Source organism: Eubalaena glacialis, chromosome 5 (assembly GCF_028564815.1).
Source record: "Eubalaena glacialis isolate mEubGla1 chromosome 5, mEubGla1.1.hap2.+ XY, whole genome shotgun sequence".
Lineage (NCBI taxonomy): Eukaryota > Metazoa > Chordata > Mammalia > Artiodactyla > Balaenidae > Eubalaena > Eubalaena glacialis.
Genome location: NC_083720.1, coordinates 123,621,873 through 123,646,845, shown reverse-complemented (window position 1 = coordinate 123,646,845; position 24,973 = coordinate 123,621,873). Strand labels below are relative to the sequence as shown.

General features: G+C 39.5%; 1 protein-coding gene across 7 annotated transcripts in view; it reads right to left on the bottom strand.

Moving 5' to 3' along the window:
• The window catches only part of INPP4B (inositol polyphosphate-4-phosphatase type II B), a 752,704-nt gene that overhangs the window by 239,920 nt on the left and 487,811 nt on the right, over positions 1–24,973 (bottom strand). For 5 of the 7 annotated variants that reach the window (XM_061192573.1, XM_061192572.1, XM_061192579.1 and 2 more), the window contains one exon: positions 8,795–8,845. The exons of 1 other annotated variant lie outside the window; for it this stretch is intronic. In XM_061192573.1, coding sequence (XP_061048556.1) covers positions 8,795–8,845 — 51 coding nt within the window. Of the gene's footprint in view, positions 1–3,531; positions 3,632–8,794; positions 8,846–24,973 lie in introns of those variants that run through there. One more of the 7 variants, XM_061192576.1, reaches the window with a different exon arrangement.

The window sequence follows — 24,973 nt, the reverse complement described above, 5'->3', positions numbered from 1 at the left end:
CACTGTAATACTTTACAAGAAGTCTACACTACATCTTCCAGAACATTCTCTCTTCATAGGTCTGTTGTCAGCCTGCCCTAGAATGAGATGCTGGACTTAAGTCAACTGGGTCTTTTCAGAGGAAAGTGCGCAGTGATTCCATACATAAAAGGCTGCATCTACACAAAGTGATCTTTTAGCATAGAGAAGACAAGCTTCAGGTCAGAATTTTTCTCCTTCTTTTCAAAGTTCTAACTTAGAAGAACTGGTTCAAAAGTCTTAAAGGCAAACATTTGAAATACAAGTCGGTTGTAAGTTGGAGATGCCTATATGTTAGTGATGATAAAATCTAATTAATTCACTTGAAACTCGAAGAAGTGGTTTAGATACCAAGTCGTCAAATTGGGGATCATAGAAGACTAAATTATTAGGTGAAGAATGTTATATGAAAACAGAAGATTTGTGGAAACAAGCTGTGATAACATGAGTGCTGAGAGTGAATCAAGGCAGAGAAGAAGTCCACGAGCTGTGTGAACACAGCCAAAATTTAGGGTGACTTTTCAGTAAGGGGCAGAGAGTGTCTAGGAGAGACCCAGCTGAACAAAAGCACTTATGCCACCTCAGCAGATAGCCTACTAGGACGTCCCTGTATAAAAGGGCTCTCCTTCTCCACACTGCTCGTCTCCATTCCTTATCCTGTTGTATTTTTTCTACTGTCACCTAAATATTATGTATTTAATTGTTTATTCTGTCCTCCCCTCAAAATAAAAATTGAGATTTGAAGTTCCACAACGAGCCTTGTTTTCTGGTAACCTCCCACTGCCTAACACACATTAGGTGTGTGATAAATAGTGACTGACAATAAATGAATGAATGAATGGCATAGACACTAGCTTTCAAGTAATTTATTCTATGAGATATAAAAGAAATGTTCCTTCTGCAGATATTTATAAATCACTATAATTCACTGAACTGTGGGAAATCAAAACAGTTTTTTAGCTTGCGGATTGTATACCGTGGTAGTGAATTTCACTTTAGCATTTTGTATTTTAAAGAGATGTCTCGTTTATTACTCTTTCACCAGTAATTAGGGTTATTAATTTAAATTCTACCCCTCACTCATTATCCTCACTTGAAGAAAATGCTCAACCCATCAGAAATGTCACGGTGCCCCCAAATTTCAAGTTATTTCTTCTCTTTGCCTTTTGAGATTTGTGAAGGAAGGGATGGTTTTAGAATTAAGAAAACAAACTGCACATGCCATGAATGTTAGTGTGGTCTTTTCAGCAATAGAAGCAGCAGATGTCCCAGACGGGAATGTAGCAACGCAAGACAGGTGGAGGGGCTATTTTCAGACAGGCGGCCCAGACACACCAGCAGGCACAGCTGCAAGTAGTCTGTGACCACAAGTCATTGAATGTCTCTCCTGCCCACCAGGCCGGGAGCTCCTGTGGAAGCAGGACCTTGGCTCGTCCATCTTCTAGCTCAGCCCATTGTCCGGAACAGAGAGGCTGCATGCTATGCCCACTGCTGCACTGTGAGTGTTTGCAGTGTGCCAAAAAGGATGCCTGTGAGTCAACCTTTTCCATCACAACTGTCAGCCATGTGCTTAATCTCAAAGGATATTATCCTTTGAGAGAGAGCTTACAGAAATCATACAATCCATTATAAATCAACTTAGGTAATGGCATTATGAAAGCGTGTTAAACCAGAGGAAGTGTTATTTATTCTAAAAATATTTTTTAAATTTATTCTCAAAATAACTGTTCATTAGGACTACATGTTGCATAAAATGCATTTAATAAAATCCCCCAGTTTAAAGACAGTGCCTAATTGTTTCACATTGCAATACCGAACAATGGACTTGCCTATACTCTTACTTTCTAGCAGGTTTTTATGTGTTTGCTTCACCTCAGTATAAATAAAACTAGGACCTTCCACATCCCTGAAAGTGGAAAACACATCATTCATTTACATGAATATTCATTGGACTCCTGGTCAAAGAATGAATTACAGAGAAAACAGTCTTCTCTATTATGAAACCTGAATTCCCATGGAGGGAAAATAGCACACAATGCTAATGCAAAAGAATAACTTAATATAGAGTTATTTTATCTTTACTGTCACTTTAATCATAATCATAGAATTTAAGAAAATTATTTCAAAAAATCTGTTTATATTCCAGATATAACTCAGGGAACAATGTTTTCATCTCTCCTTCGGTATTGTTTCTAAAATTCTCATCTTCAAGGTTTTAAACTGGGAGCTCCAATATCAGGGGAAAATTTAAAAACAAAGAAGAAAAAAAAATTAAAGTGTCACTGGAGTTGGAGGTCTGAAGGGTAGTTCTAAATCCAGGATTATGTCCAAAAATGGAAATCTGGGCAATTAAATCACTTCTCCCAGCCCCCAGGCTGGCTGTCCACTGATGGGCACTGTCAAGCTCCGTTTGTCTGTCTTCTCTCTCACAAATCTGGGCCTTGGACAAGTTACTCCACCATAGTAGGCCTTAGTTTCTGGATGAAAAAGTTGTGCATGATAACTGTATCTTTCTCATAGTTATTGTTATGAGAATTAAAGTAATCCAGGCAAAGCACTTAGTACATTGCTGGGAAAATAGGAAGCACTGCATAAATATTAGCTTGCATAGTGCTTAAGGAAAATATGCCCAGAAGTCAGATGACTTAAACATAAGTCCACTTCAAATACTTTTTGGAAAAGGCAGAGGATTTAAGAAAAAAAGGTCTATGAGAAATTCCTATTATAAAAAAGAAAAATGTATGTTTAAAAATAAAAGTTAGATTCAGGGAAATATAAACTAGAATAAATTCTAGTGAAAAAAAAAGATATGAAAGTTATGTGGTCCTTTACAGTTCTTAGTGTTGAGCACATGTTACCTATGATTCCTTACAGCTCAGATTTTTATTAGATCATGTGGAATGTTTATCAGAGGCCAAGAAATGTCTGAATGAAATCGACAAATATTAAGACTTGTTAAGACATGGCCAGTCTGTAGATGAAGAGACAGGAACCCATGCGACTTAACTGGCTTACACCTGGTCACAGAACTAGTTAATATGCAGAGGCCAAGTTAGAATCCAGGTTTCTTGCTCTTCAGTCCAGAATTCTTTCATCCCCCTCACGCTGTGCCTCATTTCCAGGACAGGTGGCAATTGCCTTTCCTTCTGACAGGCTCTGACCTTTCTTGCCAGCTCATGACAATGCAACACTCACCATTATCATTCTGGTGCAGGCACCCAAAACAGATGATCATTAAATTGCTAGATGCACGATTTCAATCACTCACCTGGCTGGAGAGTGATATCAAGCAGGGTGGAGAATGCAGGGCACCTGTCTCAATCCCTGGCTCTGCTCTACGGGGAGCGTACAAATAAACCGTTCATCCTGCCTGCCCTGGCGGGGACTCAGCGCAAGTCACAGACATCCAGAATGCCCAGCAGGGTTGCATACCTGCCTGAAGCAGGTCCCCAGTGGTCTGGTTCCCCTGGTACTACACAAGGATCCAGAGGAAGTACTCCCCCATACACATACCTCCATCACCTATGTCCATCTCACAGAGCCTTTATTCAGAGTTTAGGTTTCCTTTATACAACTTTCATGGATCTCCCAAGTTTCTCCAAGTACTGTCCAGAGCTGCATTATCCAGCATGAGCACTAGTTTGTGGCTATTGTGAGCTGAGTTGTGTTCTAAGTGTAAACACAAATCAGATTTATAAGATGTGATATGAAAAACGGAGTGTGAAATATATCATTACTGATTTCTGAATTGATTACATTTTGAAATGATAATATTTTACATATATTGAGTTAAGTAAAATATTACAACTAATGTCACCTGTTTTCTTGTTACTCTTTTAAAAGCATGGGCTGCTAGAAAATTTTAAATTACATATGTGGCATGCATTGAATTTCTAGTAGACAGTGTTGTTTTTTTTTATTTTTAATTTTTATTGGAGTATAGTTGCTTTACAATGTTAGTTTCTGCCACACAGCAAAGTGAATCAGTTATACGTAGACATATATCCCCTCTTTTTTAGATTTCCTTCCAATTTAGGTCACCACAGAGCACTGAGTAGAGTTCCCTGTGCTATACAGTAGGTTCTCATGAGTTATCTATTTTATACATAGTAGTGTATATATGTCAATCCCAATTTCCCAATTCATCTTCCCTCCCCCCTTGGTATCCATAAGTTTGTTCTCTACATCTGTGTCTCTATTTCTGCTTTGCAAATAAGTTCAACTGTACCATTTTTCTAGATTCCACATATAAGCGATATTATACAATATTTGTTTTTCTCTTTTTGACTTACTTCACTCTGTGTGACAGTCTCTAGAAGACAGTGCTGGTTTTTGAGGGTAAATGAAGATATCCATAATACTCTGACATATTCTCATAAAACTATATACTGGAACTGTGGTGTAGGTTTTAAAAGGTCTTTGAAGACCAGAAGTTTATATTGTGAGGCAGGCTGATACACAGCATCTCCTGCACATAACTTACAGGATGGGCCCTTTTTCATACTTTTGTACAGGTACTTCTTCTTCCCTCTCTACCCTAACAGACATGGTTGTGTGGTTTCCCACTCTATAGGAAGGGACAGAGGGTACATGAACTATATGTGCTGAAAAAATACATCACAAAGAAAAAAGAACTGAGAGAATATCTATTACAACTTGATGAACAGTCCAAAGAACACATTAAAGTGCAATTTAGGGCAAAGTCATATATTATAAAATTACATCTTTACTATGAATATACCTCACAAGGTCTCAGAGCACAGATTGGTATCTGCTTGACTAAGTCATCAACAAAGGTGTGGTTTCATCTAATAGATGCTGCTGAAGAATGCAAAGAAATGAATGGAACATATTTGAAAGATTTATAATAAAAAATTTTAGCTCATTTTTTAAATTGGAGTACTTAGTGGCTAGAGTCCTTGGCACATTGTAATGGCAGAGCCATTACCTGCTCTATGTTCTTGGCCAAGAACTTAAATTCTCAAGAATTTTTTCAGTGTCCAAAAAAATATTTTGGAGGAGTGATGAGATGTATATTAATCAGCGGTACTTCACAGCTGCTCAAGGTGTGACAATTTTTCTCTATCCAGAATATCATGTACTCTGAGGGTGTTAGAAAAGCCAAGGCATGCTGACTTGTTCTTATTCAGACTCATTCTTATCATGCTTGAGATTTAGTTTGGTAATATAATTGTCATTTTGTTGATTTCTGATGTGTCGTAAAATGTACTCGATCCTTACCATGTTATTGCAATTATTTTTAGACACCCCCTCCCTTTTTACTCTGGTGGTTCTAAAAAAATATAAGATGGTTGGCAAACCAAAATCATGGTATGCTTCTTAATGCATTCAATACATATATCATGATTTGCTAATTTCCGGGCACAGAGCTAGGGCTATTAAAGTAAACAAAATATACATGATCTTTGCAATCATGGAGTTTAACATCTAGTAGGAGAGTGGAGACATTACTAATATCTAATACCCATTCTGCCCAAGTTGCATTACTAATAGCATCTTGATTTTGTTTAAATGGGAATTGTATCCCGATTCCCTTCTACCCAGGGACTCTGATCTTCTCAGTGATTATGTAAGTGGTGGGACAGTTGGCCCTCTGTACCCTGGGATGCAGAACCACTGATATAGAACCCGCAGATATGCAAAGCCAACTGTAAGGGACTTGAGCATCCATGGATTTTGGTATCCGAGGAGGATCCTGGAACCAATCCCCTGAGGATATTGAGGAATGACCGTATACCAACTGAGTTTTCCTTTCCAGAATTGAAGGAACAGGATGAGTTGCTCAGAACCTTTTCAATTTGGAATGTGATACCTGGAAGTGTAATGGTCAGACTGTACAACACTTTAAGAAAGGAGAAGCAGGACAATGGACAGAGCCTGGTTGCTTTAAGTCATTTTGAGTAGCTGGGGCCTTGGGCAATTTCCCCATGACTTTTCTTAACATGAGAAAAACAAGTCTGTTACCTACTGTTCATCCAGTTACTTGCTTCTTAATGCATTCCTAACTGATACAATAGGCATGTCGGAGAATGCCCATTGAGAAGTTTCTTTTGGTCCAGGAATTATAGATGAGTCTTTGTCAAAGATGAGGACACAAGATAACAAATGTTCCACATTATAAGTTCAGAAAACCTCATCACAGTGCCTAAAAGGAGCCAGTTTAGAGAAACTGGCCTATTAGTAACACAGCCAGTTCATATAAAGGTAGTGTTAGAAGAGAGAGGTCAGAATTTGGGGAGGATACAATTTAGGAAATGAAGCGGATCTCTCTCTTCATTACGCTCAGGAAGACATATTTATCTCCAAGGCCAAAACCAAAGTCATGGGAGTATGGACCCAAAACATGACTTATGAAGCTTGAAGGTGTCCAAACCATCTCTGCCTCTGCTGTGTTGGGAACTGGTGATTGTGTCTCCTTTGAGAATCATTGATTATCTAGTACCCGATGCTGCTGGGGCTCATAGAAACGGTCAGCAGAGACACGGCTCAGCCAGAACCAGATCCCCCCACGATGGGAAAGTATACAGTGGGAAGGGGCCTCCAAGGCCTCCAGAAATACCTATATTTGTGCTCACAGGAGAGCCAGCATTTCATTCTGCCACAAAGAGAACTCAGGCAGCATTATGCTGAGAAGCATCAAAACCAGCATAAAGGGCACCACACCTCATGGTGGCAAGCAGAGAAGGAACCTCTCCCCTTTCCTTTCTCCTGAGCAACTGAGCAATGAGAGGAGGAAAGGGGAGAATGTGTGAGAACGGACCATTCCCCCTCCCCCCACCACAAGTTGCTAGAAGCACAGAGATGTCTACAGCCTGTAGCGGGAAATGGTGGAGGAGAGGGTGGAAGAGAATAATTTAAAACCAGAGAAGAGACTCAAGTTTTAAAATGAATAAGATGCATTCCATTGCAAGAACTTGAATGAGAGAAAAAATAGGGGGGATATTCATACAGTTAGGCCAAGATGTCATTAAAATCTCAAGCAAGGGGGATTTAACACAGAGAAATTGTGGAACTGAGCAGTTAGAGGAAAATAATTAAACCAGGTCATCTTTCTTGAACCTCAAAAACTAAATGGGAATTTTTTTTAAAAAAATGATTAACTTATTAAGAGTTATAAATTTCATTCTTTTTTTTTTTTTGCCATTTGCAGCAACATGGATGGACTTGGAGGGCATTATGCTAAGTGAAATAAGTCAGACAAAGAAAGACAAATACTGTATGATACCGCTTATACGTGAAATGTAAAAAACACAACAAACTAGTGAATAAATCAGAAAAGAAGCAGACTCACAGATACAGTGAACAAACTAGTGGTTATTAGTGGGGAGAGGGGAGGCGGAGGAGCAAAATAGGGGTGGGGGCAAAAGGGTTATTATGGGATTATATGAAATCATGTGTGTGAAACGTTTGAAAATTGTAAAGCACTATAGATTTTTTTTTTTAATGTAAAAAAAGAGTTACAAATTTCAGGAGGCCTTACATTATATGAAGGAACTGTAAAGGGTGTGAGGACAGCTTGCACTGGCGGTTCTAGTTTGAAGGAGGACGTCTGAGTGGTCGCAGGCAAAAGGCCTGTGACCCGAGTCCTGAGCTGGGAGAGAGCGCCAGTGGGGAGCCAGGCAAGGAGACTGCATGTGTCCTGCAGGGAGAGAGGCCTGAGGCTGGGAGGACTTGCTAGTTCCTTGGGAGAAACTCTAGAAGCCCAGGTAGTCTTGGCACCGAGATTGGCGGTGGAAGTGACAGCAGCACAAGAGGCTGAAGGGACTGGCAGGAAACAAAGCATGAAGATTCATTTAAGTCAAAGAGAGTTATTCAGCCTGTTCCAGGAAGAAACTAGAAGGCTGTGTTCGGCATGAGAGAGCACGAAGTACCCTTTTCCTTCCCCTATGCTGAGAGATGCAGAGGTGGCTGACTCACTTCTCAGCCAATGCAAGGCACGCTTTCTGGAGGGCTCCCTTGGCAGGTTGGGATGGCAGCTGTTGCCAATGAGGAAATGAATGCTACCTAGTACAGGGCTCCCCACACCCACCGGAAGAAGGTTGCCAACTGCCTGTAGGATTTCAGGGAATTTCAAATAGGCCTTTCAGTTGGCAGGGCCTCTTAGGCTCAACTTACTTCTGGACTTTTTCCACCTTTCTGAATGCAAGATCCCAGGGACCAGCCTGCTGGGCTATTCTTCAGGAGCCTCCGTTGCCTACTCTAAACTTGCCTAAGCAAAATTACCTGTTACCCTCTTGCTCTCCCAACTTTTAAAAGCTTGAGATGCAATGGCTCAGAGGCAGCAGGAAAACCTCAGCTGGATTTTCCAGCACTGGGCTGCACTTGGGTGGCAGTTTCTGTTTCGACCTGCCCTACAGTGTTGAAGCGGCTGGATGCAGAAAACATCACAATCCCACGGCTAGTCAGCCCTCTGCGTCCTTGCGGAAGCGGTCGAGCTCACACCTGCAATTTCCCAGCCTCCTGTTGGTCCAGGAATGTTGGCTCCAAATCACATCTCAGTTACCTGCAGGGCAATTTCTAGACTCATCTCTAGCCAGCTGAACTAAATAAGAATTCACTTGAGGATGATTTTCAGGAGACAAGGAATGAAGTCCATGCAATTCCGCGAATATGTGACTGTGTCTCCTTGCATGGTCACACCCTATTAAGTTAACTCAATTTTATTTGTCAGCTAGCAGGCAGGAGGCCAGAGAAAACCCAAACGATTAGCTTAGAAGTGATGTGTGTGCCTTTTGGAAACAAAAGAAACACTTACCCCAACCTCTGGCGGGGGATCCTTATGTTCAGGGAGGACACTGGTTCTAACCTAAGGAGAAAAACAAACATTTTCTGTATGACTTTGGAGTAGAAACCAGTGCAGAAGCTTCACACAGGTGCTGTTTGCATTTTCCCTCATCTGACGTCAATTCAGACTCTGTGGTTAATCATTACTGAAGGTACCTGTGTATGACATCCACTGTGGGCAACAACGACGCTATCCTTTTATAGTTCCTGAACTTCCTGAGGTTCTTAAGTAGACAGAGCTCATCCCATCCCTCCCTGTCAAATACAGAGATATCTGGGCTTTAGGTGAATCACTTTTCATCTCCTTGAAAAGCAAAGCTCATTCAACATTCCAGGGAAAGGACAGAGTTGGCATAGAGAATGTCATTCCATGAATGCTTATAAATATTTATTCTCTTTTAGGATCTCTCTCTCTCTTGAGAATTCTGGGCCAAATTGTGATATACCATCAACTAGATTCCTTTGAAAACTAATTCTCAATTGTGGGAGAGGATAATAGTGTAAAATAATTAGTCATTCGGGGAAGCTTTTCATATGTTTAAAAAGCATTCCAGGTGAAAAATCAACTCCTTAGATGGTAAGTAGACATATTTCTTCTAGTGGGTGGTGATCCTCAACCCTGGCTGTGCATTAGAATTACCTGGGGACCTTTCAAACTACCTGTGCTCTTCCCTGTCCATGGATATTGACCCTAACGTATAGTTACGAGTCTATGATTCTCTAAGAAAAAAGATGTTTCCGATAAAAAGAAGTCACAATTATCTTTCTCACTTAAGAAAAAGCTAGTAAAATCAGGAAGAAAACATAAAACCTAAATCTAGTATATCTAAATTTGAAGTAAGGATGAGATAAGCAAGTTAAATGAATACACAGCGACATACAAGAACACTGTGTTTAACTGGAGAGCAGAGCGGGGAGGGATGGGAGAGAGGAAGCCAGGACCATATAATGGATCAACATTTTAGGGGGTCATTTTAACAAAATCCCTTTGGAGGTGCAGCAAGGGCAATCATACTTCTTTGTTTCTTTATGACAGATCCAGCATTATCACTTGTACAATTTGTCAGTCATTATGACTCAAAATTGTTCACCATTATTTTGTCACACAAAATAATGACAGGAGAGATCCCAACAGAGTAAACAACACAATTTACAGAACACGCTAGGCTCAGGATTTCATGACAGAGAGCTCACTGTTTAAGAGCATTTCCAGGTTGGTAGCTGCATTAGCGTTCTTTGGTCCAGAATGTTCAGAGGTACCCTTCAGTCTCATTATCTGGAAATCACTAGCTGGCCTCAAAGGATGAGGAAGCTTGGAAACTAGATATTAATACATAGCACGCTGTAATGGACCATATAGTGTGTGTGTGTACACACATAGACTATATAAATACAGTGTGTGTGTGTGTGTGTGTGTGTGTGTGTAGACTATATACATAGCATGTGTATATACACACACACTATATACATATGTATACTAGAATAAATTATATACATAGTGAATAAATTATATACATAGTGAATATTCACATACATGCAACTCATACACACACGTATATATGTGTATATTTATACATCATTTTAAGAAAATATTTGATATCCAAATAACATTACCCAAAAGGATATATAAATATAGTATATGTATATATACACATATAGACTATATACATAGTGTGTGTATATACACTCACACTATATACATATATACATATATATATATACATATATATATACACATATATGTATATATATATACCAGAATGAACTACATATATAGGGAATATTCACATACATGCAACTAATACACACATGTATATATGTGTATATTTATATATCATCTTAAGAAAATATTTGACATCCAAATAATGTCATCCAAAGGGATATATAAATACAGTATGTGTGTGTGCATATATATACATATATGTATATATTTATATAGACTATACACATAGTGTGTGTATATACATAACACTATATACATATATACATATATATACCAGAATGAACTATATATACAGTGAATAAATATTCACATACATGCAACTCATACACTAATGTATATGTGTGTATTTATATATCATTTTAAGAAAATATTTGACGTCCAAATAACACTATCCAAAGGGATATGCATGAATTTAGAAATAAAGTGAAAGAAGTCCGAAACTGTTAAACATATGTAGGACTGCATATAGTGTGTGTGTGCGTGTGTGTGTGTGTGTGTGTGTGCGTGTGTGTGTAGACTATGCAATCTAATGTTGGACAAAGGTAGAATAATAGTGACAATTCCTGCAACATAGTCATTAAACTCCTAAATTTAAATTGATTTTATCAGTATAACATTTATATCTTAAATGTTAAATAAATATGAATAAACTATATAGAAAAAAAGATTTTTAACACAAAGGTGTATACTATGAAAAAGTCTAAATATATTCACAGATTGGTTTGCCATATCCAGTGTGTGCGTGTGTGTGCGTTTGTGTGTGAAGGAGAGAGAGAGAATGAATTTCACTTTACATAATAAAAGTATTTTTGAAAAGTACATGTACATCACATTTTATTAAATCATGGCACGTTTAAATCACTAGCAGAGCTCTTGATTTAGAGGAACTGAAAGACAAAATTATAAGTCAGTTTTAAATTGTACAAAGTCAAATTTTTATAGGAAATGTTTGTTTAAATCAGCATGTATGTACAGTTCTAAAACCTTTATATTTAAGGTCAGTACTACTTATGTTTAGCATATAGGTTACATATCGATGATGCTTTTCTTGCATATCATAAAACCCTCCTCACAGTGAACACAAACTAGGTGGCAAACATTGGGTTTGCCAGTGAATAAGGTCCCATTCCTTCTCTTCGGGACTTCAGAGTCTGGTGGGCAGGACAAATGTATGAATAATCCAGGACAACGTCGTAAATTCTATAATGGAAATGTGAGCATTGTCCTGCCTGCATTCAGACTGAAGAGTAACTAGTTCAGCCTGTAAGTGTCAGGAAAGGCTTCACAAAAGAGGTGGTCTGGGTTTTGAACAATGCGTAAGAGTTTTAGGTAAAGAAGGATGCGACAAAGCAAGCAAGGCGTTATGTATCAGGCATGCAGCATGGAGTCGTAAAAGCCCATCAGTGTTTGGAAAAGAGTGAGTATTCTGATGATGCTATAACATGGGGGCCTCTAGGGATGTGACAAAAGCCGACTGTGTTTGGGGAGAGAAGTTGGGGGCCATTTGCTGTAGAGGTCCATCTATCATGTTATGGAATCGGAGCTGTACGCAATTTCTAGGAAATCTAGCAAGGCGTTCAAGTAGGGGAGTGACGTGATCGGAGCCCCCTGAATCATCCCAACTCTGCCCAGAGTCACGTCGGGAGAATTATTTAACCTCTTTATGCCAGTTGCCCTTTGCCTTTATGTCAGCTACCTTTAACATGGGGTTAATAAGAGACCCCATAAGTTGTCACAAGTATGATATCTTTTCAGCACTTAGAACAGTACTTAACACAGAGAGGGAAGGAGGGAGGAAGTGAGAGAGAAAGGGAAGGAGGAAGCGAGGAAGTGAGGGGGGAGGGGAAACAAGAAAGAAGACAAAAGAGAGAGGGAAGAGATGACAGAGGAAAGACGGGAGGAAGCAGAGAGACAGGGAGACAGGACCAGAGGGAGGAATATGTCATTAAAAAAAAAAAAAAACATAAATAAACCCTGGACAGATTTAGCTGAGACCTCTTGGTGAGAAAGGGATGAAGCAATGGCTGTCACTGTAGCATCTGGAATATTTCAGTTCATCGGCAATGTCATGCCTCCTGAGATTTACTGGCCTTCCTTAGGAATTCATTTTCCCTTTTTTGGTCTTATTAGCAGTTCTTCTCCCTGTTTTCCTTCACCATACCCCTCCCTGTCCCCTGTCCCTTCCTGGAAGATACGAATGTCTGCCTGACTACACATTTAGAGTTCTTATAACTTCCTTTTGTCTGGATTTTTATGATATCAAATAAAGCAAGAAAGATCAATTACTAGGAGAGGTCATGTAGAAAATTATACATTCTGTCTTGAATATTTCTTAAGGTTCCTGTAAAACAAATTCATTTCCTTCTCCATCAACTTCATAAGCTCAACATTCTATGCGCTAAATTTACCCTGAAAAAAAAAAAAAAGAAACAACCAAAGGAAAATCAGGTAGCATACAGTGAGTGACACTCTTTCATCAAATCCTTATAGATTAGTTCATAAACTTTGTTTCCAAGCAAGAGGCTACTTGGGCTACCACTGCAGTGGCTGAACACAGCACTCCAGCCCATGGGGGACAACTTATTAAAAGAGTCACCCTTGCTACAAAGAGCCTGGGCACAGCTGCCCTGAGCCAGGGAGGAGGGTGATTGCTGTATTTTTCATAGGTGAGTGGTGCTAGGATATCGTTGGGTAACCAGATCCACAGAAGGGGAGGCCGTGCTGCCATGATGCTGTGCACCAGGGTGTCCAGGCCTGGACCTCACCGGTAGGTGAGGAAGGAGCAACCTTCCCCTGGAAGGCAGAGTGGAAGATGTTGGCAATAGTGGAGGAATACCTCGGGGCAGGGAGAAAGCCCAGATTCTTTCCTCAGGCTATTGTCATATCTGATAAGATCTCTGATAATGAATGTGTCATTGAAACACATCCCTTTTTTCTAATGAATGCATTACTCTTATTCTTTCTGTATCTCAAATTAAAATATATAATATCATCACATTTACTTGTTCCACTTGGAATGAGATACAGAATTGCCTTAATATTCAAACACATGGAAATCTGACTGCAACAGAAATGTTTAGCCCTCTTGCACAATATGAATTTTTGGAGAGGAAGCTGCTCAGTCAGGATTTTATTTCCTAGGATGCCTTGTATTGACAGATAACCATGTAACTAGTTCCTATCAATAAAATATACGTATAAGTGATGTTTGCCGCATCTAAACTGGATTTTTCTGAAGTGGATCTAGAATGCCCTCTCCATTGTCTCTTTAGGTGACTGCAGAGCTGCACCTGGGTCCCAGAATGACTACATAAAACAAAGCCATCCACCATCCATCACTACCAGTATTAGGCTATCAAATGATTGGTTAGCTTTCTAGTGCTGTGTAAAAAATAACAACAAACTTAGCTGTTTAAAACAACATTCACTTATTAGTTCACAGTCTGTATGTCAGAAGTCCAGGCCTGGTATGGCCGGGCTCTCCCATCTAGTCCTACATGCAAGGCTCAAATCAAGGTGGCAGCTGGCCGCATCCTCATCTGAAAACTTGTCTAGGGAAAGGTCAGCTGCCAGCTCCCGCAGGCTGTTAGCAGAACTCAGTTCCTTGCAGCACTAGCACTGAGGTCCCCGTTATCTTGATGGCTGTCAGCTGGAGGCTGCTATAAACTGTTGGAGGCTGCCCTCGTTCCTTGCCGTGTGGCCTCCTCCATCTTCAAATCCAGCAATAAAGAATCTCGTTTGCATCAAACCTTCTTGCACTTCAGATCTTCAGATTATGTAAAACATGTACAACATGGGGTGGTACCGTGGGGCCATCTTAGAAGTCTGTCCACCACAATGATAACAGCTAAACGTCCATTGTGCTAAGACACTGAATTTGGATGTTTACATTTGTTTCAGTGGCCAGCATAACTTAGACCACCCAATGGTTGTAAATGAAATTTTGAATTCAGTTTATGGCTATGAAGAAATGAAGCAAAATAGGTCATATTAAATCCTAATTCAGTATTTTAATGTCAACAAACATGCATTAACTACTTATTACGACCCAGCCACTATTATAAACACTGGCAATCTCAGAGATTAGGAAGACATCGTATTCCTATAGGCAATACTAATAACATGGTTAAGAGTCAAAATATGCAATAATAATTGTTAAGCATTTTCAACTGTCTAAAACCTATCAGCCACTCAGATACTGATTTTCCAACTGTGGATGGAGAAAATGATCCATGCACAAATGCCAACAATTTAGACCACAGAATATTAGAGATGGAAGGGGTCTTAGAGCTAACCTAGAAAAACTACCTATGCAATGTGAAGTTTTTATCTGAAATATGCCTGAGAAGTACATTTAAAATTTCTCCTTGAACATGTTTAATCTCTAATTTACTATCTCACTAATTAGTATGGTAGAGATAATGTTACAAACTCACATACCCAAAGGCTCCAAGCAGGTTAAATTAACGAAAGAAGTGAACTGGGTATAAGAGACAATAGGGATTGGAGAAGACTCTGGCAAAGTAGAAATCACATTCCCAGTCTATAAGGAGCAGCAACTATCTAGTTCCAGATGATAAAAAATTCCCGAGAAAAATTTCTTCAACTATCAACTGTGGGTAAATCCTACTTCCTTTGCAGGTGGGCTGTGACCAGCGTTTACTTACTTTTACCAGAAATGGGCCTGGTAAATGAGGTGGGTGGTCAAAGCAGGTCCAGTACTATTTTAGTAAAAATAAATAAACAAATAAAAGTGCTACCCTAAAACAGTTGTTCTTAATCTTGACAACACATTGGAATCATCCAGCATAATTTTAATGCCAATTTCCAGGCCACATTCTAGAATAATTACATCAGAATCTCTGAGGGAAGGGTCTGTTCCAGCATCAGTGTTTTTTAACGCTCACTCCCCACTTGATTCCAATGTGTAGCCAAAGTTCAGAACTACTGCTCTAAAATAAATGAGCTTTTTTGAGTGTGAGCCTCATAAACTAACTCCAAATCCTATACAAGTTCACAAAAATGCACTGTGCAGTGGTCAAGTGAAAGAATAAGTCTTCCTTTGGAAAAGATTTTTTTAAAAAGTTAACAGAATGTCAGAGCTGGAAGTGATCTTAAACATTATTTATTGGGCAATTTTTCTTAAACTCCAGGGTATACACTCATCACCTACTGGTCTGTAGCTGGTCAGGAGGATGGTCTGAGGACTGTCCCCTAGAAGCTTGTTATAGAAATGCAGAATCTCAGGCTCATTCCAGACATACTGAATCAGAGTCTTCATTTCATCAAGATTCCCATGTAATTCATACGCATGTTTATGGTCTGGTCTAGAGTACTTACGAGTGAAACAGGTCACAGATGAGAATGGTAGATATTCATTTGCACCTAAACATGCTTAAATAAGGAATGGGATTTATTCTTCTGGTTATGAAGGTAATTCGTAATTTTTTTAATGTCAATCATCTGTAGAGCTCCAGATAATATTTTCTTTCAGACATGTCTTTCCTTTGTTATGCTTTGTTACATCATGTTATGGGGAAGGGGTTGCTCTTGTCATCAAGTCAGGGATTGATTTGGGACAGAGCTAGTCTGGAATTCTAGTAAGACTCGGTGTTGTAGGCTGAATCTCCACCTCCCCAACCCCTCTACCTCCAATCCCACACTCCCCCAGTCCCAAATTCATATGTTGAAGCCCTAAGCACCAGTACCTCAGAATGTGACTATAATTGGAGACAGGGTGATTAAGTTAAAATGAGGCCACTAGGATGGGGCACTCATGCAATAGGACCTGTAACTTGACGAGAAGAGGAAGAGACACCAGGGGTGCAAACACAAAGGGATGACCATGTGAAGAGGCAGCAGGAGGGTGGCCATCTGCAAGCCAAGGAGAGAAGCTTCAGAAGACCTCATCCCTGCCAACACCTTCATCTTGGACTTCCAGAGTCCAGAAATGTGAGAAAATAAATTTCTGTTGTTAAAGCCACTCAGTCTGTGGCACTTTTTCATAGCAGCCTTAGCAAACTAAGACACTCAGTCTACCTGTGTTGTAGGGTATGGCCTCCCGTAACTTTCAGTTGAGAGCCTAACTGGTCTTTGCTCCTAAATCCTTGAAAGGATGCTGGAGATCCTTAGATGTCTCAGTGTACCGCTTTTGTACTGGGCCTCAGCTTCAACGTCTGGCAAATGTCTTTAGAGACAGACCAGCCATGAGTTTGAGTCCCTTCTGGTCTCCAAGTTTGTCATTTCAGCTACACATGAAAACCAAAATCTCTGCTGGGTTCTGGGCCTTGCAGCTGCCACCTTGTGTTTAGCAAAGACGGATACTCAGACTTCCAGCTACAGAGAGAATCTGCAATCGCCCCCAGGTGAGAAATGGCTTTTTAGTCCCTCATTGTCAATTCAACACTCCCTCTAGGGCTGTGGCTCATGCCTGGTTTTGGTTCCTTTCCCTGGTTTCCTAAACACTGTGAAACCGTGGGAGGCTTCACTCTGCTTTTTATAAGCTCTTGGCCTGGTTCTTTCGCCTCCTGCCACGGTCAGGATTCAGCGATTCTCTTCTGAGAAAAAGTGCCCATTGATTTGAGGTCCCTGAAGTCTCAGTTTCTCAGTCCATCCAACACAACAGCTGAAAGCTCTGCTACTTTCTCTTCTTCTGAGGAGCAGCAGCCCCACGTCCAGGCAAATGCCTGTTCTTCAACCTAATCACCAAACGCCCGGAGAGGAAAACTCCACAGGCTCCTGATGGCTCCACTCTGAAACGTCCTCCTCTCCTCTGGAATTTTAGTTTCTCGTGTTATTACTGTCACAGCTTGATGATGTTTTCAAACGTGATTGTTATAACACGTTCGGCTTGTTTCTAGGTGGCGTCAGAGGGAACATTGCTTGTTCCAACTGCCACATCCTACCCAAACTAACCTTTGTAATAGCTGAAAGTTATTGCGAAGCTAAGGGATCTTCCAAACGTGATTAAGAGATGAACAATGATACTCAACAGAATGTCGTAGTTAAACATGATTGGAGAGGGGAAAAGATGTCATTACGTGTTGCGCTGTTAAGTCTTCGATACACCAGTTACAAATGGATAACTACAGGTGGTTCTCTTCGTAAAAGCGGAGTTAACCCTGAAGCCTGAGCACTATCTAAAAATGATCCAATAATTACTGAGTGTGACGTGCTATCTTGATCTTTACTTTAGGTAAACGTGATCACCTTTCACATGTCAAAACGTATTATGCGAAAGATATACACAAGAACATTCTAGAGATTCCCAAGCCAAATGAGATCACTGTAAGAAAAGTGTAAGCACTCTTACTTTGGATGCATCTAATCGTAGAAGTTTTCCATTTCTCTAAGGCAATGATGTTCACACCACAGCCCTCTGGTCACATCGGTCCCTTTATGTTTAATTGGTGGCCCTTTAAGACTACTAATTTCACTATATGAATGTGCCATTATACTAAATTCTACCAGTCATATAGGAGTCATGTGGTTCTTTAAGTTAATGGTGACAGCAAATGTGGCTTCAGAGTCACATAACTCTGGGTATCCCTGCCATTACCCACATTTTATTCCATTTCCCTTTCCAACTCTTACAGAGATCTATTACAGGCAGGTGAAAAAATACTGAAGAGCAAAAATATCTTTAGACATTCCCTTCCTTTGTCAGAGAGTCACTGAAAGATACAGGCTCTACTGAAAATAGGAGATGCTAAAACTGAGGTCTAGTTTTCATGAAGTCAAAGAGGTCTCTCTATCTCCGTTCTGAGCATAAACTCTTCTGCCTTTCGTACTCTTTACTTCTGGATCCTCCTGAAAGGGACACTAGGCTGGGAAAGGCAGTACTGGTCAGACCCCATCAGGTATCTTACACTTGCATAGAGTCAAGTCTTGTCCTGGGCACTCACCTAAAACAAATAGGACAAACCTCCAAAGAGCTGTACAATTTAAAACCAAAATTTTTTTTCAGTGTTAATAGATATTTAGCTATTTTTAAAACTGAGGTAAAGAATAAAGGAGCTCTCTGCACTGCAGAAACAGAATCTAAAAAGTGTTTTAGAGGCACTGAAGATATTAACTAATAATTTGCTAAACAGCTGCTCATTATAAGTTGAGAATTCTATTCCTGCTGACTTCCAAAGCCTCACATGAGAATATTATTAACATTTCAATACACAGAGCATTCGACTCAAATATCATGTATCCATATTAATAGTTTTTTGGTCAGGTTAAACCTCCATTACTGCTTTCATTCCCCTTCCTCTATTTCTCCACAGCTCCAATATACAAAAATAACTGTACCATCATTCTGAAAAATGGAGAGAGAGTCAGTGGGAACTGATCTCTTGATCCCAGCACTAGACCTGGGTTGAATATGCGCTACCCTAGAAAGAAATAATACAAACTTATAATTGATAAATAAGGATAATGGAATCAAAGGAAATAACTAGACTTTCTTCGCCTATAGGTTAATTATTTCAGAGGCACATGTATTAATTTTTTTTACTTGTATTATCTCACTCAATTCCTATAGTTCTGTGCTGTATTATTCTTGTTTGGCCCATTTTACAGATGAGAGAACTCAGTTTCAGAAAACTGGAGTAATTTGCTCACTTCAATAGCAAGTTGCAGATCAGACATGAAATGGTCTGCTTTCAAAGTCTGCATCCCTTCCACGGTGGTGTGCCTTTCTGAGCCCACGCTGGTGGTGACTTTAATTGTCTTCCCTAGGGCTGCTTAATGAGTTTCAAAAACCAAAAATCTATTGGCCTCAGGGAATAGAAACAGACACAATTTATCACATTGCCAGATTCAAAAACACCGTCCTTAACGTATTAACAGCCTCCAATTAAGACCACAGTCATGAGTTAATGAACGAGCCTTTAGACAGAGAACACTCATATCAACACAAGCACATGTCTATTAATCTGTTGCTCAGTGAAAGTTATTAGTCCCAGCGCTGTAAGGCTAAATAATTTCTAGGTAGCTTTAAAACAAAATTATTGCGATATCACTTAGTATTTTAAGAGATCATTTACAACCCAGGCTTTTGTAACCCCAGTCAAAAGAAGATCACCAAGCCCTGGGTAAAGATCAACTGATTTATATAATCAACCCACAAAGCATATTTTTTGACAAATTGGAATATCACGGTGTATACCGGCACAGAGGGAAGGCGCTTTTGATGTAGCTATCCGATGAAGTGCTGTGTTCGTCTTCAGGCAAAACTGGGATATTTCAGTAGCTCCATTCTGTCATCACCCTAGTTTCTTTCTCTATGGAATTCCACCAAAGTATCTACTAATTTATTCCATCATTGGGTCTGAGCACTGGCTGCACTTGAGAACCACCTGGAGAAGCTTTAAAAATTCCGAGCCATTATTTACACTCCTTTAAATAACCCGTTTCTAATCACTCAGTTTTCGCTGCTTTCTCTTCTCATTTACTCTTCAAAGCAACCTTATGAGAAAACTGAGGCTCACACTTTCAGTACCTTTCAACCTGCCTGAAAACAAAACGGCAAGATAAGTAACTTTCTCCCCAGGTTACGTGGCTAGTACGTCAAAGAGCCAACGTCTCGACCCGAATCTTCTGTATTCAGCCAACGTCTCGACCCGAATCTTCTGTATTCCCAAACCAATGCTTCCAACACCGCCTTTGTTGCGTTGCCTGCAGCTCGGGCTGAAAGGATAGTACACTTCCACTACAGTGGGCTGAAGACAATGTGGGCAAATTGAAACAAAGTTCGCAGTTTCCCCGCGGGGGGGAAATGTGACTGTGGCATCTCAAACAGGAACCAAGGATGGCTCTTCTCAAAGAAACGTTATCATGCAGTGGCCAGGGTCTGTTGCAGGACGCACTCAGGGTTGTCTTAAAAGAGCAAAGGCGTTAAACTGAATGCTGTGAGCTCTTCCTAGGAAGGTAATACTGATGAAGAACCCTGCCTGTATAGAAAAACGTATTTAACGTTTCTGAAGATTGACTTCCAAAATTGGGGACACGATCTCATTAAGTTGAGGGCACCTCATACTTTAACAGACCAGGTGCATACTGAATCCTGTGACATGTGAGTAGCAGCTGGGACCCGAAATGCCTGCAGGTTAGGTCTTACTCACACCCCAGATCAGCAGGTCTCTAATGGGGTCCAGTCAGGGGATCTGCAAGGTCAACACCATTTTCATAATAATTCTAAGACAGTATTTTACTTTTTACTCTCATTCTTTCACAAATGTACAGTGGAGTTCTCCAGATGCTACAAGAATTGTGATTTGCCTACAGACTGAGGCATGACAATGCAGTTCTCCCCTATTAATCACACATTAAAGAGACTTACACACATGTAAAACAACGCCACTCCCTCAGTATATTTTTTTAGTTTTCCAAAATACAATTTATTTTCAAAAGCATGTAGTATGTATGTTAACATATAATGAGGTTTATTATTTGCCATTGTAAGTGAATTAATAAATATTTTTAAATTTTCTGAGTTTTCATTTCTAATGTAAACATCCATGGTCATTAAAACCTACATAAACAAAAGCCCTTTGGGATTTGAGATAGCATTTAAAAATGTAAAAGAATCCTGAGATCAAAGGTTTGAGAAATACTGCTTCTTCCTCAACATCTGAGACTTGTGTTTCACATTGTCTATTTCACAATCTTACCATTGTTAACAAGATTTTTGCTGTAGAATCTCTTTCAGAGATGGATGTGATGTTTACCACATGAACCCACTAATCCAGCCGATCTGAATCCCTATGGTTCCTTTAATTTGCGTTTCTCCCATCTCCCTGATGCCTTTGCCTGTATTGATCTTCTGTCATTCTAAGTATGAGGGACATGGTTGTGAACAAGGAATAATCACTTCATAGACTTACATTCTAGCAACAAGATGAGATTGAAAATATCAAAATGGGTAAATTAGTAAGTATGCATGGAAGTAAAATAAGGTAATGGAATAAAGTGTTAATTGGATGGGGGTATTTTACATATAATGGTGAGGGTGAATTTCTCTGAGCAGGTGACTTTGATTAAGACCTGCTAAAGAAGAGAAGCCAGTTCAGAGGAAAATAAGGGGGAACAGTGTTGCAGGCCAAAGCAACATCAAGTGCAAAGGCCCTGAGGTTACAGTGTCTGAAAAAAGTAGCTGAAGGAGGAAGAAAGAAGAGGGAGGTAGATTCAAAGGAAGGGAGGGCTCTGGGAGAGTAGAGTCCTCATTCTAATTACAATGGGAAACTCAATCAGGGCTCTGAGCCAAGAAGTGATGTGATCTTTTTCATGCTTTAAAAATACTACTCTGATTCTATAGGACAGACTGCAGAAGGTCAAGAGTGGAAAGGGTGAACAATTAGGGGAGTCATTTGCAAATTAGGGTTTTATTACCATCACTTTACTTTTCTAGAGTCAGGCTCAAGCTAGGTATTTAGGCTTTAGAAGGATAATCATTAGGTTGCCTTGAGTCATTTAATTCGTTTCTGAATATTTACAGAAAGCACTTTGCTACTGACAGAGAAATAAAGTTAGTATATAAATTTCCTGTATGTGTAATTACATTAATCTCTGAGGATAATAATGCTCAACTATCATAAGAATATTTGTGGATGAATAATTATTGAAATACATTTAGTACTAAATAATAAATGTACTATTTACATCCTATTTACATTATGCATATTAAAGAACAGCACAGCTCTTGAAATAGAAGAGTCTTCAGAAGAAGCATGCTACCTTAAAAGCGTGAAGGACCTCAATTCCCTGAAAAAAAAATTATAAACAGACTGAGTGATAACAGAATTATAATTACTAAAGAAACCCCTATGAATAGGATTGTTTATGAATGGATTCAGCGCTTCTGGCAGGTACCTGTGACAGTAGAATTTAGAGAATATCTTCATTGTTTCATCTTTGCATTTGAACCATATCAGCAAGCAATGATTCAAAGACCCATGAACAGCAAATAATGATGGATGGACAGAAGATCATAAAAGGGAAGAACAGCACCTTTAATTTTGAAACCAAACCCCTTCTTTCCAGCACGAGACCTATTAACAGGACTTCTGAAAAGCATCTTTCCACATACGCACGATTTTGCACATCATAGGGCCTGACTTAAAATACACCTTGGAGGAGTTTAGGATTAACATATTCACACTACTATATATAAAACAGATAATCAACAAGGATCTACTGTATAGCACAGGGAACTCTACTCAATATTTTGTAATAACCTAAATGGGAAAAAAATCTGAAAAAGGATAGATATATGTATCTGTATAACTGAATCACTTTGCTGCACACCTGAAACTAACACAACATTGTAAATCAACTATACTTTAATATAAAGTAAAAATTAAAAAAAAATATACCTTGGAAATCCAACTCTGGATATTTTAAGTTAAAGCTGTGGAACATTCTTCATCTGCACTGGAGTTGCCTGTGAGATGGCTCTTTCATTTTCTAATCAAAGTTTTTCTGCCTGTTTTAACCAAAGACACACACATCCGTATGCACGCATACTTGCATTCAGTAAAGCAACTTGATTAAAACTATAACTATTCAACAAAGGCCAAAGTATTCCTATCCCTTCAAACTATTCAGAGCTTTTAAAATATATCTTCTCAGATGTCTAAGGAATTTACTGTCTCAAGGAGACATTTAAAATCTAGAATCTTAACACTGAAAACTCTTTGACAGTTGGAGTGTTTCTGCCAATTATAATGCACGTTTGTGCTTAAAATGAGTTTACACTTGGCATTCTTTCTGCCTCTGCGTAGACAGGCAGGCTAATTGGAGCTAATGAGTTCAGGCACTTAAGAGAGAACCGTTTAAAACTGAGAGCACTAAGCTAAGTCCACTCACAGGGACAACAAGGGGCATTTTCATAAATTCTTTTTATCAAAAGTTGTGCTTTCACCTTTCCTACTTCTTAAAGTGAATTTTCCTTTGATGCTGTCAGGAAGAAACTTACAAACATTCTCAGATAAGGGTGCTCCTTCTTGGCACTGGATGAGACCACAGGTAAGGAAATTCAGGGACTTGAGTCATACTGGATAGTATTCTGCCTTTAAGAGCAGCGGGGTGCCACTGAAGGTCTAACAACTGGCTCTCAGAGGTTGGGGATGGGAGGAGAAGCTACGACTTATAGAGGGTGCCAATTTCGGTGGTGAAAATACTCTCACCCTGGCCCGCTACAGGCTACCACTTGGGATAACTGATCGTGTAGTTGGGAAGAGGTGTGGACGATCAGCTCTCCAGGGCTGACGGAAGCAGGCTCCGGCACCCCACCGTGGGGTCACGGCAGAGAAGTCGGCACAGCAGAGGTGCTTGGGACCCAGGTCAACTGAGATCTCACTGTGCCGTGAGCCTGACTACAGCCAGCTCGGGCATCTATTCCCGGAAGAACTGAGTGTAATAACCACTATATTACCATTAATAATTTGAAAGTAAAATCATCCTTAGTCTCATATCACAGGGAATAAAACCATATCTCAGAAGCCAACGATTTTTTTTCTTTTTTCTTAATTGAAGTATAGTTGATTTACAATGTCATGTTAGTTTCAGGTGTACAGCACAGTGATTCAGTCCTCTCTCTCTCTCTCTCTCTCTCTCTCTCTCTATATATATATATATATATATATACACATATTTGTTTTCAGATTATTTTCTTCTAGGTTATTACAAAATACTGAGTATAGTTCCCTGCGTGATACCGTAGGTCCTTGTTGTTTCATATTTTATATGTAGTAGTGTGTATCTGTTAATCCCAACCTCCTAATTTATCCCTCCCCCTCCTTTCCCCTTTGGTAACCATAAATTTGCTTTCTATGTCTGAGAAACCAATGATTTTAATCAAGTTTAAACTCAGGGGAATGCAAATATCTGGCTAAGAGGTGACCAGTTCTATCTATTCAATCAGATTCCCAGTAGCTGCTGAGAAATTCTTTTAAAATCAATGGAAACTTTGGCCATGGGAAAGATGCAGAAACGCACAAAGAATCTGGCTGACCAGAATTGGTCTCATGACATATCTGGGCTCCAGGGTCAGTTTTAAGTGCCCTGGTAGCTAGTATTGGGATGCTACAAAATGTTCTCTATCTTTAGAACCTCTGATTGTAAACTGTACAGGCCACAGACCATGTTATGTATTAGTATTTAGGAAAATATTTTTACTGAAATGTACCACAAAGTTGGGAAAAATACCTAAGGTTGTCAGTATGTGTCCTAGTCCATAAACAGGTTTATTCATATCTAGGGCTTTTATTAGAGTCTAAACTCTTAGGAAAATCTTCCATTAAGGAATTTTTAACAGTTGTTTCAATTAAGCAAACAAAAATTACTTTAAGGGAATTAACCATGCCAATAATTTTGCTTCCTTAAGAAAATCTAAATTTTAGAACAGCTGTCTTATACAAGTTTTATTTCACAGCTTAT